The sequence below is a fragment of the Pezoporus occidentalis genome, unplaced genomic scaffold (genome assembly GCF_034315485.1).
Source record: "Pezoporus occidentalis ecotype Australia unplaced genomic scaffold, CSIRO_AGI_Poc_V1 ctg41, whole genome shotgun sequence".
NCBI lineage: Eukaryota > Metazoa > Chordata > Aves > Psittaciformes > Psittacidae > Pezoporus > Pezoporus occidentalis.
Window position 1 is genome coordinate 2,564,657 of NW_026915736.1, and position 17,191 is coordinate 2,581,847.

At 38.6% G+C, this 17,191-nt stretch overlaps 1 protein-coding gene across 10 annotated transcripts in view; it reads left to right on the forward strand.

Moving 5' to 3' along the window:
* ANK3 (ankyrin 3) overlaps positions 1-17,191 on the forward strand; it is a 379,098-nt gene that overhangs the window by 257,046 nt on the left and 104,861 nt on the right. For all 10 annotated transcript variants that reach the window (XM_062634017.1, XM_062634018.1, XM_062634019.1 and 7 more), the window contains 4 exons: positions 1,611-1,709; positions 9,551-9,649; positions 13,790-13,987; positions 16,307-16,405. In XM_062634017.1, the coding sequence (XP_062490001.1) occupies positions 1,611-1,709; positions 9,551-9,649; positions 13,790-13,987; positions 16,307-16,405 (495 nt within the window). The remainder of the gene's footprint in view (positions 1-1,610; positions 1,710-9,550; positions 9,650-13,789; positions 13,988-16,306; positions 16,406-17,191) is intronic.

Sequence of the window (17,191 nt, forward strand, 5' to 3'; positions counted from 1 at the left end):
TCATTTTTTGAGGAAATAAGAAGCTATCCTGAAACAGTAGTTGCTTTGGTGCTGTAATGATCATTAATAGTGGAGAAAGAAGCTCTGTCATTTCATCATGCTATTATTTTACCCCTGTGATAATATTAATTAGTACTTTCTAGTAGCTGAGAGCTTCATAGTGAAATTTTGTGTAAATGAAAATGCAGCATACTGGATTAGGTGCTCAGCATTATTATTAAGCTGTGAGTCAGCTTGTCCCATCTGAGGGGGATCTTTTTTCACTGCTAGTTTTCTGTCACTCCACTCACCTGCAGTTTTGAGGAAGTATTGTTAACAGTCTGTTGGCCAGGTAAGATGTTTGCACTGCTCTCCAGATATTCAAGGGTATGGATGCCTTTCTTATTCAGTCAGCCATAGGACACATGCTCACTAAAATTTACCGCTTTCTGCTCAGCCACGGGGAAGCTGGTTTTATGCAGACAGCTGTATGCCTGTTCCTGAATACACAGAAATGTGTTCTTTAAAATTATATTTGTCTACATACAGTAGCCACATGCTCTATTTATATCCTTTTTTTTCTTACTTGGCTCAGTATGATCAAATATATACAGGATGTGGCCTTCATACACCATAAGATAAAGGATTCATCAGAGCATGAAGAAACATCCTAGCTAAATCTTGTTAAAACAGTGTGTTTGAGTGTGCAGACGCTGGTTATGTAACTGTCCTTGATGTGTGGCATCACTGCATGCTGCCAGCCTGCCAGGCACCACATATACACATCTTTGCAGTCTCACTTCAAGTACAGTATTACGTCAATTAGAGGAACAAGTTTATTAGACCAAATTAGTGATGTAACTGAAATTAAGGTGATTAAAAGGGTTTCAGAGTTTGCTGATGATGTTCAGAGATAAATAGCATTGGCATCATGTCACTTTTGAATTAGACCTACGGATGTAATGGTTTTGTTTCTTTTCCATGGCTCCTACAAGGCAAATGAAATAGTGAGGTATGAATCCTTATTGTAACGGGTTAAAACTTAAACAGGGGAAGTTTAGATTGGATATAAGGAGGAAATTCTTTCCTGTTAGGGCGGTGAGGCACTGGAATAGGTTGCCCAGGGAGGTTGTGAATGCTCCATTCCTGGCAGTGTTCAAGACCAGGTTGAACAAGGCCTTGGGTGATATGGTTTAGTGTGGTGTCCCTGCCCACGTCAGGGGGGTTGGAACTAGATGATCTTAAGGTCCTTTCCAACCCTAACTATTCTATGATTCTATGATTCTAACATGCTCAGAAACAACCATATCTGAATTAAACTAGGGTTTAGTCAGTAAGATTGCATAAATTTAACCCTTATACAAAAGCTGAGAACTGAGGCACAGTCATGTCGTCTTATAATTCCAACCACAACTTGATTGTTTGTCTTCATAATATGTATGTCAAGGTATCTGGCCAGGAATTCACATGTGTGGATTAACACCACTTCCTTTGCTTTCATGCTCCCAAGGAAACAAAACCGTGTTACGCTTTAGCAAATCGGGCATAATTTATTCTGTGAGCGAACTGATCATGGAGTTCATGAAAGAAAGATAAATGGATATTTACTTACATGTTTTTTTCTTCCACAGAATGATATCACACCTTTGCATGTTGCATCAAAGAGGGGAAATGCAAATATGGTCAAACTCCTACTTGATCGAGGAGCTAAAATTGATGCCAAAACAAGGGTAAGCTTAAGTGTGAATGCTGTGAGTGACTGGAATTCTTGCCTCTGACTTGTTAGTTGCTGTACAGCTTAAATCATTCATCTTCCTGGCAGGCTGCCATAGCTGCACTGCATTTGTTTTTTATAAAATGGTTGCAGTAGGGTGCTAAGAATTTACATCTCTCAAAGCAATGTGTGAAACACCATGTATGGCAAAGCTCAGAACCAACAATTTTCCATGCTCTGTGTAGAACATTTCATTAGGAGCTACTTCAAGCTACTTGGGGATAGAGGTACAGGAAAATACTGGAAGACAAGAATTCGATTCAAATAGTTCAGAATTTGAATGTTAAAAACATAACTTTGAACTGCAGTGTGTGTTCGCCTTTTTTTATCCACAGGGCAGTGTCACAGAGCACAGTGCTGCTGATGAGTTTCCTGCAAGCTCAGCCTTTCTCTAACTGGGTGCTCAGGTGCTGGCTCAGATTTGTCAGCAAATGTGCCAGGTGTAGTGATGGTTTCTATCAGGTTGACACCTAATTCTATCCACTGAGTGACTTAGAATCTTTATGTATGTGGTTATATCTAATTGCAGTAGTTAAAACCCAATCAAAACAATTTATGGGTATTTTATTTGCTTACATAGTGGCAAAAAGAGAAGGAAAAAGTTCAAATATTTGGAAGTAAAGCTAGAACTGGTGTCATTGTGGGCTCTCATGGCAGTCTTTGCAACAGGTTCCTGTGCACGTGAGATAACCTTCAGGAGCTGTACCTGTAGCTTTTTGACAATTTTAGTTTTCGTGAATTAGCTTATCACCTAACCATCTTCCATTTTTTAGACTTCCACCAGAATCATTCTAAGCAACTCAAAGGAATAACCTGAGAACAGTTTTTCCTACAGCTATTACTGTATCCACAGGTTTTTGTTTGCTTTTCCACTGTTTCAGCAGTCTCTGAGATTTCCTGCTGTGCTTGTTAGGCATAGTTGTATTTTTTAATTTCTGTGGCAAATTCAGAAACTGGGTCAATTTATTTTGTCATCTCTTCATTCTTTCCACATGTTTTTCTTTGGTTGTTCTTCTGTTTTACCTTTAGAAGTCACCCGTGATTTCTTTGTAAAATGTTTCTCATTTTTCTAATTGGGGTATATAGGAGAGATGACTTCTCATGGATAACGTGAACATGAGCTAAAATACCAGTCTTCTATGGGCTACATGGGGTCTGCCAGGCTGAGGGTCATGGGCCTACTGTGTGTAGTGGGGAGGGACACATTTTGTTAGCATGACAGATGTGCATTTCACCAGAGCGGGGAGAAAGGGACATGGGAAGGGATTCCACAAGTATTCATATGGCCCACTGCAGCCAAAACATGGGGGACCACTACTTTTAAATAGTTGGACTCCAGTTTGTTCTTTTAGTTATGAAAATCTGTGATCTGCTTCATTTTCTGTACCACATTGCTCATGGGTCAGACATTAGGATAATTTATATGACTTAAAATATAGGCTGGGGCAGAAGCAGAATCCAGGAAGAGGTCAGAAGCATTAACAGCTCCAAAGTCTGGCAGAGCTTCACAGTGAGGTGAAAGACAATGAATGAGCGGTTCATGAAGTGGCGGTTTGTTTTTCTGGCTTCCCCCAGAGGCTGCTTGTTTCCCTAAACACCCATCCTCTCTATAAATAAGAAGGGATTTGCATAACTTCTGCTGCTTGTGTTGTACGTGTGTCACTCATCATTTCACTTCTCTGGCATTACCAGAGGCATCATTTTCTGGCAGTTAGTGACTAAGTGGAAGTTTTGCTCCTGGCATCACTGACTCATCCTGGCAAGGGTTTACCAGCCTGTGGTCTGGGCAGCGTGTGCCTCTGCTGAGGAGACTCACTGAACTGAGCAGACAGCTGCATGGCTGAGAAAACGGAAGAGCATCACTGGAGCAGATCAGGGAGGATTTACAAATCAATAGGAGAGGCAGTAGAAGGCTGAAAGTGATGTGGTACTGGATGGAAAAAGGACATTGTTGCAGGAGTGTCTGCCTAGTTCTCATATTCAATAGCGAAGATTATTGTGAGCTGTTATAACACATGTTCCTGCTACATCTCTCTTGTTATTCCTACCCTACCCAATGTTGTTTTCCAGGGCAGAACAACTGAGGTATGTCAACATTGTCATTTCATTTTTTTAGGCACCATTCTTTTTTTAATGTCCCTGACATAGAGTGCCCTTACATGAATACAGGGTGACAAAAGCTTCAGTCATATCCTTTTGCAACATCACCACCAGTACCGAATGTATTGACAGACAAAGGGCAGTAAAAGCTACCTTTCTGATACACGTATCAAATCATGCTTATCAGCTGGATACCCAGTAGGAGCCCAGCCTCCTGGTGTTCTGTGAGGGGTGGGTGTGCGTGCTAAATGCGCACACTTGGCAAACAGTTGGGATTTGCACGTGAAAGTAAGTGAGGCTCCTATTACCAGATTTATAAATGTGAGAATGCTCTTTTTTTCTTTTTAAAGAGGTTTTTAAAGAGATGAGCAGATTTGTTTTGTTTTGTTTGGTTAAAATAGTATTTGACTTGGGCACCATGATATTATTTACCACAAATGTTGGTTATGGAACACAAAATACCTCCATAAAGATGAATGGCAAAGGTTCTGTACCCATATGAAAGCACAAAAATTCTTGAAAATTGCTTCTTTCTTTTGCTCAGATGAAGAAATTGCTAGGCCTTTATTTCTCCTGTATGAGGTCTGTATTGCACCTTTAAATGATTATGCAGAAGATACTGATTTGTGTTGTTGAGCAGACACTAACAAGGCAAGGATTTGATATTCTGGCTCTTAGATGTGACATTTTCAGCTATTCAGCTGTCATTTTGTGCCCTGTTCTTGCAATACATTCTCTATATGGGGTACTGGAAATACATTCCATGTATATGTCTATTTTTATTTTTCACAAACATTCTCATTTTATAGATACTTATAGATATTTTATAGCTACTGCTGAACCCAGGACACACATAAAGCCTTTCCTGAGTATTAAATAAGTTAGACTAATTATTTCTTTTCCTTAGTCATTTCCAAGAGCATTTGCGTTTGCTGCTGGCAGATGGTCCTGGAAACAGCAGTGCTGAACTGCACAAAGGTTAATGTGAAGGGCTAAATTCTTATCCTGTTTAAATCATTGTAAAAGTCATCCATGGGCTCCCAGTTTCTCTCTATTCATTAGGACTAGGATTTGATGAGCACCACAGATATCATTGCACATCTGCAAACTGTAGCTTGGAGTTGAGATAATGTTGAAGTAGATGAGGTTATTTTTCAGAAATGAACTTACAAATATTTGAGACCCAGCCATGTGCTTTTGGGGTTGATTTTTGGTTTGGGCTTTTGTTTTTTTTCTTTTAGTTCATGCTTATGTTGTTTTGTTTATTTTAACCAGCTGTTTATCTGTCCTTTTTGTGTGTGAGATGTCTAGTAGCTGGCACCTGGGGCTTTGTACCAAATTCTTAAGGGCGCTCCTCAAAAACTATGTGCTGCTTTTGTCCATATGGGGCAGCTTTTATTGTTCATGCTTTTAACTAAAAGACCTATTAATGCCTCATGTAACATGTTTACTGAATGCTGCCCTGATTATGTTTTCTCTGTCTTCCAGAAAAGGCTTTTAAAAAGAAGAGAGTTTAGAGAGGTTGATTAAATTAGCTTGATTTGCTTTGGCTGTCTAATACTGTATATGCCAAAGTGAATTTGTATCTGAAGTAGGCAGCAAGCAAATTTTAGCCTGGATTAACAGTGTATATAATCTGCATTCTTTCAATTTTGCAGCAAATTTACAGGCCAACACTCATATCTACATGAAAACATGTGTCATATGCTTTTTTAGGTGCACTAGATCATGCATAAACTGCTCCAGAAAAGCCATATGTATTAAGATAAAAAATAACTACAAGATTGATGCTGACTTGGCACTCTTCCTACACACGCAAAAAGCACTTAGAGCAAGCCTCATTTGTCACCCTATTGTATGGAAGGGGCAGTTTGCAATAGTGCCAATGAAATTAATAATTCAGTAGACTTAAAGCATGGAGGAACCATAGATACAGAGCCCTGCTAGGCTGAAGCACATGCACAGAGACTCACTAAGCAGCGACGGGGATGCTGAACCCTGGATGCAGCAGTAATTGGTCCCTTGGGGAGGCATGCCTTCTACCTCTGGCTCAGGAGAGTGGAGTGCCAGTTGCACTCCTGCCAAGGCAATGGACAGGCTCTGGGATTTGTTTCAAAGTCTGACATGCCCTTGCTGAATATTTTCATCACAGTAAAGTTTTTACTGGGTGTTGTTCTTAATTTTATTGCTTATAGACTAGGTTAGAAGCTGATGCTTGCTGATATGAGAGTTGTGGTACCTAAGGATGCCATGGATTTGGGGTACAGCCTAGATGATCCCGTTAGGTGAGGGAAATCCTAGGTGAGCACTGAAAGGGAAGGGGTAGCTAGGGAAGCTCAGGGAAGCTGATCTGTGCTTACACATGCTGCTCAGGGGGCCCTTAGAGCCACATGCGGTGGAAAGGAAACACTGCAGCAGGGAGGTTCATCTGTCTGCGCCATCATCTGCTAACTTCAAGCCAGTTGTGACCCCAGGAACAAGATCAGGGAACTACACAGGTATCCAAGTCTCAACAGGAGCCAGTAACAGTACTTAGATCTCATTTATTGGAGGGGTGTGGTATGTGTTTGAAATAAAAGCTAAAGAAAGAGTAGCAGTCCCCAAGATGGGTGTGCAGTACTTACAGGAAGCTTGTGCCTAAGCAGAATGCCTCCTGTTGTCCTTCTGGCTTTGCTGGAGCTGCTTTCAGGCTTTCAGGAGGTGTAGACAATTACAGATGTGATTTGTCATGTCAGTGCATACTTACAGAGTCCTTAATATGCAGATTATTGTCATAATTGTTTGTAATGGTCTTTCTGAGCCATTGAAGGCTATCATATCAAAGCAAGTTTGCTGCCTAATACACATACCACATTTTATGCTTCACATAGTATAGTCTACATGAACAGTAAATAAGCAACTAGAAAATCTCCTGGCAAAATCAGTGAAGCCTTGCTGAGTTCAGAGGAGTCTCTTTTAATCTCAGATTCTCTTTTTCAAAACAAAATCTTTCTGTTATCTGTTCTTCAGATTGCCTCTGCACATTTCTTTACATGCTTTAAGTGTCATGTAGCAATTAACCAAGCCAGGTGAATAGATAGTGACTTTTCAGAATACAAAAAAAGAAAGATCTCTGCAGCTATATGGGCTGTGTTCAAGTGTATTTTCTCTTTACAGTGGGAGTCCTGACATCATCTCAACAATAGCTATAGATCGGCTGTCCCAATAAGCACCTACATTGCATTGTAATGTGTCATGCCATGTGACGCATCTGGTGGTAGTGACTACTGTGTGGACCAGAATGAGCTTTAGCTGGCCAAGCATGACTGCCTCCTGCACTACAGTAGCCTTGTCAGATATAGGCATAAGCTGGGGGTTGCAGGATAGGCACCATGAGATAGCTGGGGCACTGTGCTCTGGGGACCATTAAAGTAATTTTTAAGGAGCTAATCTAGTGCTTGAAGATGATCAAATGTATCTCATCCTCTGTGAGCTTGGTATATACTGCCCTTGGTATGTTGGTGAAATGAGTTGGAAGGGTATAAAATCAGGAAAATGTTCCTTGACGTCTAGTTTTGTGTATGATCATCTTGGGTATATTTCTTTGATGTTTCTGGAGAATGTGATAATTATAGAAGTAAAAAGAATGAACAATGTAATGTACACAATCTTCATCCCCTGCCTACAGTTCTCTAGTTACCTAGCTTTACTGGTTTTTATTTTATTTTCCATACATGTTTTTGTGTAGGCAATATTTTTATGTTAGTTGTTTGTGTTCTACTCAGTACTTGCTATGCCCTTGCCTGTGGAAACTACTGGCACGGGAAATATGCATTACCTATTTTAATACTTGTGAAGCTATGGCAGCACATTTGCAATTCAGCTGATAGACATACCAATCATGGGTTTTGAAATTTTTTCTCTGTCTTTACTTATACTTTTTGAGCAATACGTCTTTACATTGTTTATTATCATTTTAATAAGATGCTCTTCCCTGTACTTCATGGGCTGAAAGAAAGAAACAGAAATGACAATAGCATCAATTCCAGAGATGCCAGTACAGGCATAGTGAGCTAAACTGTGTTCATTTTGCATGAACAAATGACTCCCTGAGTCCTGATCAAGTTAAGTCTGAACCAGTCTTTTCTTCATCTGTGTCAGAAACATTTGCCTTACTTTAAGTGGAAGAACATGCACAAGAACCATACAAGTTTTAAATGACACTAGCAGAAAAAGTTAATAACAGCGATTTCTGTCTGCTATCTTTCATAGGCTTATTGGGGCAGGGCAAGAAAGTAGCAGCAGGAGAGTGCAAGTCTTTCTCCTCCTCCCTGGCTGCCCTCTACACTTTGCAGGCCTTAAGCTGATGTTCTGACAAATCGTAATACTTTAACAATTATCAAGAAAGAATAGTGTAACTGTGCATGGAAAATATATCTAAGAAGGTATCTTAATAATATGTGCTATCATACAGAGACAGAGTGCATGTACATGAATTGGTGAGCACAGGATGTGTGAGAAGAAATTTTAGATAATCCTTGTAATAAAAATGATGTGACATATGTATTTTAGACAATACAACATATGTGTTTTAAACAATGTATGTGTTTGTAAGAGTGCCGAGAGGCACTGGGGAAAGGCCCCTTCCTTTATGACCTGTATTTGGAAAATTAAGAAGTATTTCTCTTTCTTTGTTATTAGTTTCAACCTTTCTTATAAAAGCTCCTCTTTTGACATATTTAGTGAAAATGCACTACTTTTTCTGTGTCACACTATCTTCTGCATATTTGTTTTGCTTATACTGCATCAAATGTTTGCTCTTACTAATTCTGAAAACATTAATTTTTCTTCCTTATTTTTCTTGAAACTATTATATCACTATTGGTAACAATCACTATGTATGCAGCATTGAAAAACTCCATGTGAATTTACTGACAGTTACTCAAGGCATATGTGCTATCTTTCATCATTGTATTCATGTAGAACAGGTTATTTGAGCACTGTAAACAAGGTACAAGTCAAAAAATAATCAAATCCAATCAGTTTGGAATAACTCCATTAATCGTAAAGAGAATTTTCCTCTTATTTAAGGAATGTATTTCTAATATGATGATAACTATTACTAAGCAAACTCATATGAAAGAGGTGTTGACAATATGCCTTGACTCTAGACCAGTTATTCACCTGGAAGGCACACAAGTACAGCCTACAAGACAAGAGACAGAGTTAATCCAACACACTTTTATCACCTGGGGTTATGTTTTTCTCATGTAATATACACCTGTCAAAATTAGTGTAATAAAAAAAAGCCTAAGGTGGAAACATTTTTTTTTTTCTCTCAGACTGAAGGATTTTCCATTGATTTTGATGCTTTTGACAAAAGAAAGACCCAGTTTTCTCCAAATCATGCAGGCTATGAAGTGCAATCTCATATTTTTCTTATGTGTGCACTTACCACTTTACTGCATATACAGGGAGGCCAGAAAGTAGCCCACTGCATGAGCACCAATTTGATATGACTATTTACATGTTTAGAAAATCAGACTAAAAATGTACTCTGTCCATTTGAATAAACAGGTTCGGCTGTTCAGTTGTGTAAGGGCAGCATCCTGTAGGAATTAATTAGTTCCTTCGGATATCATAGGACTTAAAATAAAAGTGCACAAGATTTTACTGCTGTCTCTGAAATTAACCAATTATAATGCTTGTGTCCCGCAGGATGGGTTGACCCCCCTCCACTGTGGAGCAAGAAGTGGTCATGAACAGGTTGTAGAAATGCTGCTGGATCGTGGTGCCCCTATTCTTTCCAAAACCAAGGTAACTGGTACTGTTTTTTTTCTACTGGGATAATCCTTGTACTACCTTTTTTTTTTTTTTATGTAATTCTGTATGTCTCATATATTTAAGGATTTGACAATAACTTTCCTATTTTATAGCTATTTAAAGTAACTGTGTGGGAGATCTCTGAAGTGAATGCCGTATGTAGCGCAAGTCTGCATATGTAAAATGTATTAAATCAAGACGCACAAGAAAAGGTTTCTGTGCCAACCAAAAAGGCATGTATGGTAACTTAGTCCTCAGAATTTCAGTAGTTAAAAATCTCTGTATCTGTCCTGGAATAAATATATGGCTATTACAATATAACTTCAGCTTGCACCAAATTACCCTAAGGCTAGAGTAGAGACAAGAGATAAAAATAGAGCGATGTCTCTTGCAGAGACAGCTCGTATTTCCTTAGGACTTAGCCTTATTACCAGTTTCTCCAATTTCTATCTCCCTATAGTTTATCACGCAAAATTCTTCATGGGAATTTCAAATCACCTGTCAGGGTGTGCAGTTTGCTTTACACCTAAGGGTTGGCATTAAAGCATGTACTTGCCAGAGCTCTTCTGGTGGTGGTCTCTGCTGTGCTGTTACTGCTGATTTTAAATCTCAGTGTAGCAGCCTCCTATGTAGCACCACAACAATCCATGACTCTCCCATTCAGGGCTGACATTTGGGTTGTGAGATTTGTTGAGGTTCTTTCCCAAGATAACCTTCTGCTACATGTTTTCTCTCAGTCTGTAAGCAACATATTTCCAGCAACTTTTCTTGTTTCCTTATTTCTTTTCTCTCTTCTGTCATCCTGTTCTATTCTGTCTCAGCACCTTTCTATATTCTGCTGTTCTCCTTCCTCTTCTTTGGATTTTTTTCCCTCTCTTACTGGAATATATTTAGCATTTGTTTGGGGAGGTTGTCACCAGCTTTCCTCTACTCAGTGAGTCACTGGCAAGTGCTGTCATGGGTAATCTGACAGACAGGATCCACCCATCATCTGCATGTGGAGTATCCATGGACTCCCACAGCCCTGACTTGCAAACTTCACTAGCAGGAGGGGACAGCAAGGGGCTGTCTAGGAGCCCCTCGGGCACATCTCCACACCACTGCCACTCTTAGAGCCTAGAGCTCATACTCCAGGGACTAAGGCTCTTCCATACTCTCTGGTAGCTCAATTAATTACTTAAAAAACAAACAAACCATAAATCCTGTTGATTTGGTTTCCACCATCAAAAATGAGAACCTCTCCTAAGGAACTACATATCTTTTTAATATGGATTTTGTATTGTCAGGTGTTATCCCTAAATTTAACCTGCTTTTCAAGGCCTGTAAGTTTTTAATTTGTTCATCTTCCTGAGAAGATTCACACAGCATGGCTCAGAGTTCACTAGCCAAAATCAGGCAGATGGAACATGGGATAGTGGGTTTGAAATAGCCCAGGGCTGAAAGATGCACTTTGGATATTTACCTGAAGAGGTTTATATAAGCACCTTCAGCAAAACGGGAGCCTCTCTGACAGAAGGAAAATAATGATATGAGTCAAAAAGTGAACAGAAGAAAGTTGAGAGCTTCCTGAGTTTCCTTCTGCTGTGTTAATTCTACTGTTTTCAGAAAGTAAGCTAAGAAGTAGCAATACCTCTGAATGATATAAATGAATCCATTCATTTGGCACTAAACTATGGTACTTCCTCTGCAAAAATAAGTGCCTCCATTCTCTTCAAATTAAATCATGTATTATTGGAAATAGAGCGCATCTTTGAAAGAATTTGAGCTCTAGTCCTGAGTATGCTAGTGATTTTCTGTATGAGAAATGACATCTCTGTGTATCAGTGTCCATCTTTTTTTATTACTGCTTTTTGCAGCTTGTTTGGCACTTTTCTTTTCCTTTTTTTTTTTTTCCTTCCTTCCCAGATTTAATGGCACTTTCCCTGATTAAAGTCCTTTGGTACAGCTGCAAAATAAGTTGTGTATCAGTGATAATGTTGTTTACCCAGTCAGGCATTCAGTACTCAATTTCATCTCCATGGTCATCTTCTGGGTTCTTTTTGTTTCTGTGCGTTTTGTTTTGGCTGGGTTTTTTAAAGGTATCATGTGACTGTCAACATCTTTGGTTCATCTTGAAGTTCTTCAGCTTTTAATATTTTCTTGGCAATCTTCATAAAAGCAGTAAGATAACAGTGTTTATATAGTACCTCAATCTTGAAGTACCAAATCACTTCTTACAGTCAGTCATTGGTAAATTATGTCTTGCAACAAGGATATGGGACAGGAGAACATTATTATATGTAATATTTTTATGTTAAAAAAGGGAAGACACATTGAAATATTAACTGACTTGTGTAAGATTGCAGAATATCTTCTACAGCAACAGAATTAAGAGCAAGCCTGGTTTAGGTCATAGCAAAAGTCAGTATCCCAGTGATATTTTATCTTCATTAACTTTTTCAGCATCCAGTCTCATCTCTTGCTCTTTTGTGTAAAGTCTGGTTAGCTGCTGCGCTTTTCTCATCTGTGACAGGTTTTTGTCAAGTATCTTGCTGATTTTCCCAAATTGACATGTGGCTGCTCTGCTTCTTCCCTTCTTTCCCATCAATGTCAGCCTCTTTTGTACCAGTTTGTCCTGGAAGGGACTCCCATATCATCTTCACAATTTCTTACTCCATCAGTGTGGTTTATTGGCTGTTATTGTGAAGAATGACACTTTTCACCCAAAGGATCTTTCTTATAAAAATCAAACAGAACAGTATATGTTTACTATCAACTAAAAACCATCATCAGTTATAAACCGTTATCAGGGGAACCTGGTTACTGAGGGAAATTAATTTTTTTTTTTTTTATTCCACTGTTTAGCTACACTAGAAGACAGTGGAAACATTTAAAATGCATTGCTAGCAGCAAGCTTCCATGCAGATAATTGCTGTAGTAGCCTTTGGGAAAGGGAGAGAGGCTTATCCAAGCCAACATAAATCACAAGTGAGATGCCCATGAGATGATCTTGAAAGAAATAACTTTGTACAAGAATGTCTGCTTCTCAGTACTGAATGTAAACTGCTTTCAAATTCTGACAGGATTAGGCTGCTTGCTTTCAACATCCTTCTTCCTTGTCTCTTTAAAAAATTATTTCACAGTGTATTTCCACCTTTAATTTGAATGTTTGTTATGATATGGGTATGGGAAGGGAGAAGAAAGAAATCATCTGTTTCAGAAAGCCTGAGACCTCAACTAGTTTTATCTTGCTCCTTCTCCTTTGCTAACTGCTGTCACACGAGGGCACTACATCTGTGAGCAAAAGTTTCACTTTCTTCATGATGGCAAACGTAGTGTACTGTCAGTCATTTACAGATGATATATTAATATCTCCTAGTTTTACTCTGGAAATGTAATGTATGTTGGCAGCTTGTTGATTAACTATTGTAAGCACTGCAGACACAATTCTTTGTACAGGTTTTGTTCCTGAATACAAATCTCTCAGGTGTTTCCATGATGAAGCAGAACTTTACCACTGCTGCTGATAGGTCCCATCACAGTGGTCACATTCAGATATTTTTATCCCAGTCACACTTGAAACTTTTGCTGTTGCACTGATGTTGGCTGCTGGGAAGAATAGTCTACACAGGTGTGTAATGCAGTAAGGCATGCATACAGCCCAAATTCTGGAAAAGACTTAGTGGAGGGATGCAGGAAGGTTGGGGTGATTACTGAGTGATGCTCTGACCTACTCTCTCATGCCAGGAATATGCAGTCTACATTAGAGTGGTGAGTTTAATGCAGCTTTTAAAAACAGGAAATTTCCTGACTAGGTTATTTAAAGTCCTAATATACTGTTCTTTACATAATTCATCTAAGTAGAGCAATTTATCTGAGATATGCTGGCTGAAATAAGCTACATATAGAGCATTGCTGGTATGGTATGACTGTTTTTTTAACCTTGAACTGCCTACAAACTCCAGCCAAATAAGTTCCAAATTCCACATAGTTTTTGCCAAAGTAAGAACTTAGACCGAACATGTTAAGTTTATTTTGGGTGCTCTCTGGGCTCGTATAACTCTTCATACAACAAATATGCTAAAAACAAAGCAGAGGAGTTTCATTTCTCTGAGCATTCTATAACCCATCAATGTTGGGTCTTCTTATTTGCAGAATGGTTTGTCTCCGTTGCACATGGCAACACAAGGAGATCATCTAAACTGTGTTCAGCTTCTGATTCAGCACAACGTGCCTGTAGATGATGTCACTAATGACTATCTGACTGCGCTGCATGTTGCCGCCCACTGTGGCCACTATAAAGTTGCCAAGGTTCTCTTGGACAAGAAAGCTAATCCTAATGCCAAAGCACTGGTGAGTACACAGCGGGTTACTATTCACAGCTAAACATTCTTCCAAAGTTGCAGTGAGACTTATTTGAGAGTTATTTTCTGCCTGCTGATGGTTAACATGAGGATATGTTGTATTGCTACAGAACCAGGAGAGGATGCTCGGGGTTCAAAGTGTTAATAATGTATAATGCAATCAGAGTAGCCCTTTGCTTATGGATGATCAACAGTGATTTATGAGTTTCTAGTGTACCTAGAGCTCTCTTTCCTCCCGGTAGCTTGTTGTAATTCTGGCTAGATGAAGCAGCTGCAGGCATAACTGCTGTAGTTTTCGGTATGGAGAGAATTCGCATTTTCTAAATGTTTGTAAAGAGAAAATAAGCAGTAACTTTTAAAATTGAGAGAATTTTTACTAGCTCTCAAAGATGTGAAGCAGTCAAAAGTAGGAATGAGTTACATAACCATTATTTGTGGTATTTTGTTTCAATGAAGTAATTTGCCTTTCTACTTTAAAAACTTCTGCAACAAAATCTGTTACTGTAATACAAACTGAAGGCATTATTGCATTGTTCAAAATTATATTTGCAATCCATTGTTTTTAAAATGTCTTTTTGATTTGTTCTTCAGTAACAGATTTATGCTCTGACATTAATTGGGTTGCCTGTTGGTATCACAGCCTGATGCTACTAACTTACTCAGTTCCTGAAATACCAAGTGAGCTCCTGAAACCCTCACAAACCAGGTGGGATTGACTGTCTTGAAAACAGCACAGGCTCCACAGATTTCCTTCCCTCAGCCCCTCTGTTTTGTGTCACTTCAACATGTCTTCAGGTGTCTTTGGTCAAGGCATTATGATATATGGGATTGTTCACTATAACCAGCAAGTGGGGAGGCTTGTAAGCCTGTAATATTTATTTTCACCTTCTCACATAATCAAATCATCATCAGGTTTAGCTTATCAGAGTTGCTGGCAGTGGCTTTTCATTGGTCTTGTAACTTAGCCGCAATTTTCCTTTTTCCCCTAAATCTTTTAGTGCTTCCTTCTATTCTGTCCTAATCACTACTCAGGATGATTAAGTAGAAGGAACCTGAGTGCAATGTCTGAGGCTCAGGCTCACTCTTCCTTGACACACATCTGAGCTTACCCTGGACATTGTCCACTGCTAAGGAGAGAGTTGAGAGCTGCTCACACTTAACTGGAACATGCAATTACACTGACCTCATATTACAAAAACATACAACATTCTTTATTATATAGTAGGTAGAAAAGCTAATTTTGATCAGCTCTGAGGGATTGGTTCTGTCAGCTCTTTTCAGAATTATTCTGAATTTTTTTTTTTGTGAATATACAGAACAGCATCAGCATTCAGTGTGCTAATATTATTGTACCAGTTGTGCATGCTCTGGACAGCTTATTTTCCTGTTTTATTTGTTTCCTGCTCACACTAAATTAGATGGAATATATTCTTTTATAAAGAAGGGCCAAATAAATTTTAATTATCATAAACTGGCAGGTAATGAATAAAAAAAATGTAGTAATATTAGTTTAGAAAAAGATCCTAATACCAGAACTTCTAAAGTAAAGTGCTTTTTTTTAACCGACATTCTGAAAGGTCAAGAGAAAACCAACCAAAAAGAACCCACAACTCCCCCAAAAAACTCCAACAAAAAACCTCAACCAGTTAACTGTGAATATGTTAAGCAAAACCAAAGTCTCTGCTAGCTTTAGGTGAACTGAGAATTTAAAAAAAAAAATCATTATACATTGGAGTAGGAAATATTATAAAATAATATAAAATAATATAATAATAAATAATATATTTCATCACTAAAACTGGTTGTGTCTGAAGACCTTAGAACAGCCTTCCAGTACCTAAAGAGGAACTACAAGAAAGTTGGTGAAGGACTAGGGTAAGGTGCTTTAAATTAGAAGAGGGTAGATTTAGATTAGAAATGGGGAAGAAATGTTTTACTTTGAGGGTGGTGAGACACAGGTTATCCCAAGAAGTTGTGGCTGCCCCATCCCTGGCAGGGTTCAAAGCCAAGCTGGACAAAGCCTTGAGCAACCTGGTCTAGTTCAAGGTGTCCCCTCTGTGGAACAGGGATTGGAACTAGATGAGCTTTAAAGCTCCTTCCAACCAAAAGCATTCTATGAATCTATGAAATATGTCTTTTTCTTTTCAGATTTTTTTTTTCTCTTTTACATTAAAAATTTAGTGAAGTCAAAACAAATCTGTGATTTGTTTTGTTAAAACAGAGGAATGTGTTATGGTGTATTCTATATCCAATTTTACTTTTTAATGAATTCTATGGTGTCAAAAAGTATGTTCTTTCTCATTTACAGAATGGTTTCACACCTCTTCACATAGCCTGCAAGAAGAACAGAATGAAAGTAATGGAACTTCTTCTGAAGCACGGAGCATCAATTCAAGCTGTGACTGAGGTAAGAAGTAGTCTTTTCACATTTGTCTTTGTTTTTCCTACAAAATTCTTTGTGACTATATTGATTCATATTTAAATATTTCTAAAAGAACATGTACCAATCAAGTCAACAATTGTTTTCAACCAGGTATTACAAAATAGTAAAATTGAATAATAGAGTCAGTTATCCTAATGGATCATAACACACAATTTATATGCTTGGGGGGGGGGGGAAGTGAAACATAACGGATTAAAATATATCTATAATTTCTCAAATTTTTGCTTGTAATCTAATACACTGAAGATGAAATTCACCCTGTTATGGACATCAAGGTGAAGACTGTGCTTCACTCAAGACCTGTTTTGAAAGGTGGTTTAATTCAGACCTTGTTTTGGCTTTCCACACAGAAGTTCAATTCACCCAACATCAGGGGTTATCACAGATCAGCTAGACAGAAATCAGTATGCTATTACGTCAATCAACATGAGATAGCCTACATGCAGTTATTGGCACTATTTAAAGATTAATTACGCACCTATGGAAAATTCAGTTCGTCTGTGTGTATGTATATTCTACTAAGTTAGGAGGAAGGGTCACGTGTATGAATGTCTGACCACTGTGGAAGAAGCCAGGTTAGAATTCTCACAGTTTTGAATTCTCCTTTTTCTGGAAAAATGGGGGGGATGGAGTTCACCACTAAGTTCAATAGACCTTTTTGTTCATCTAAAAGCAACTGGATTTGACCGGGACAGTGGACACCGTATCTTTTTTGCATTCATGTACCACTCATAGGTGTTTCCAATTCTC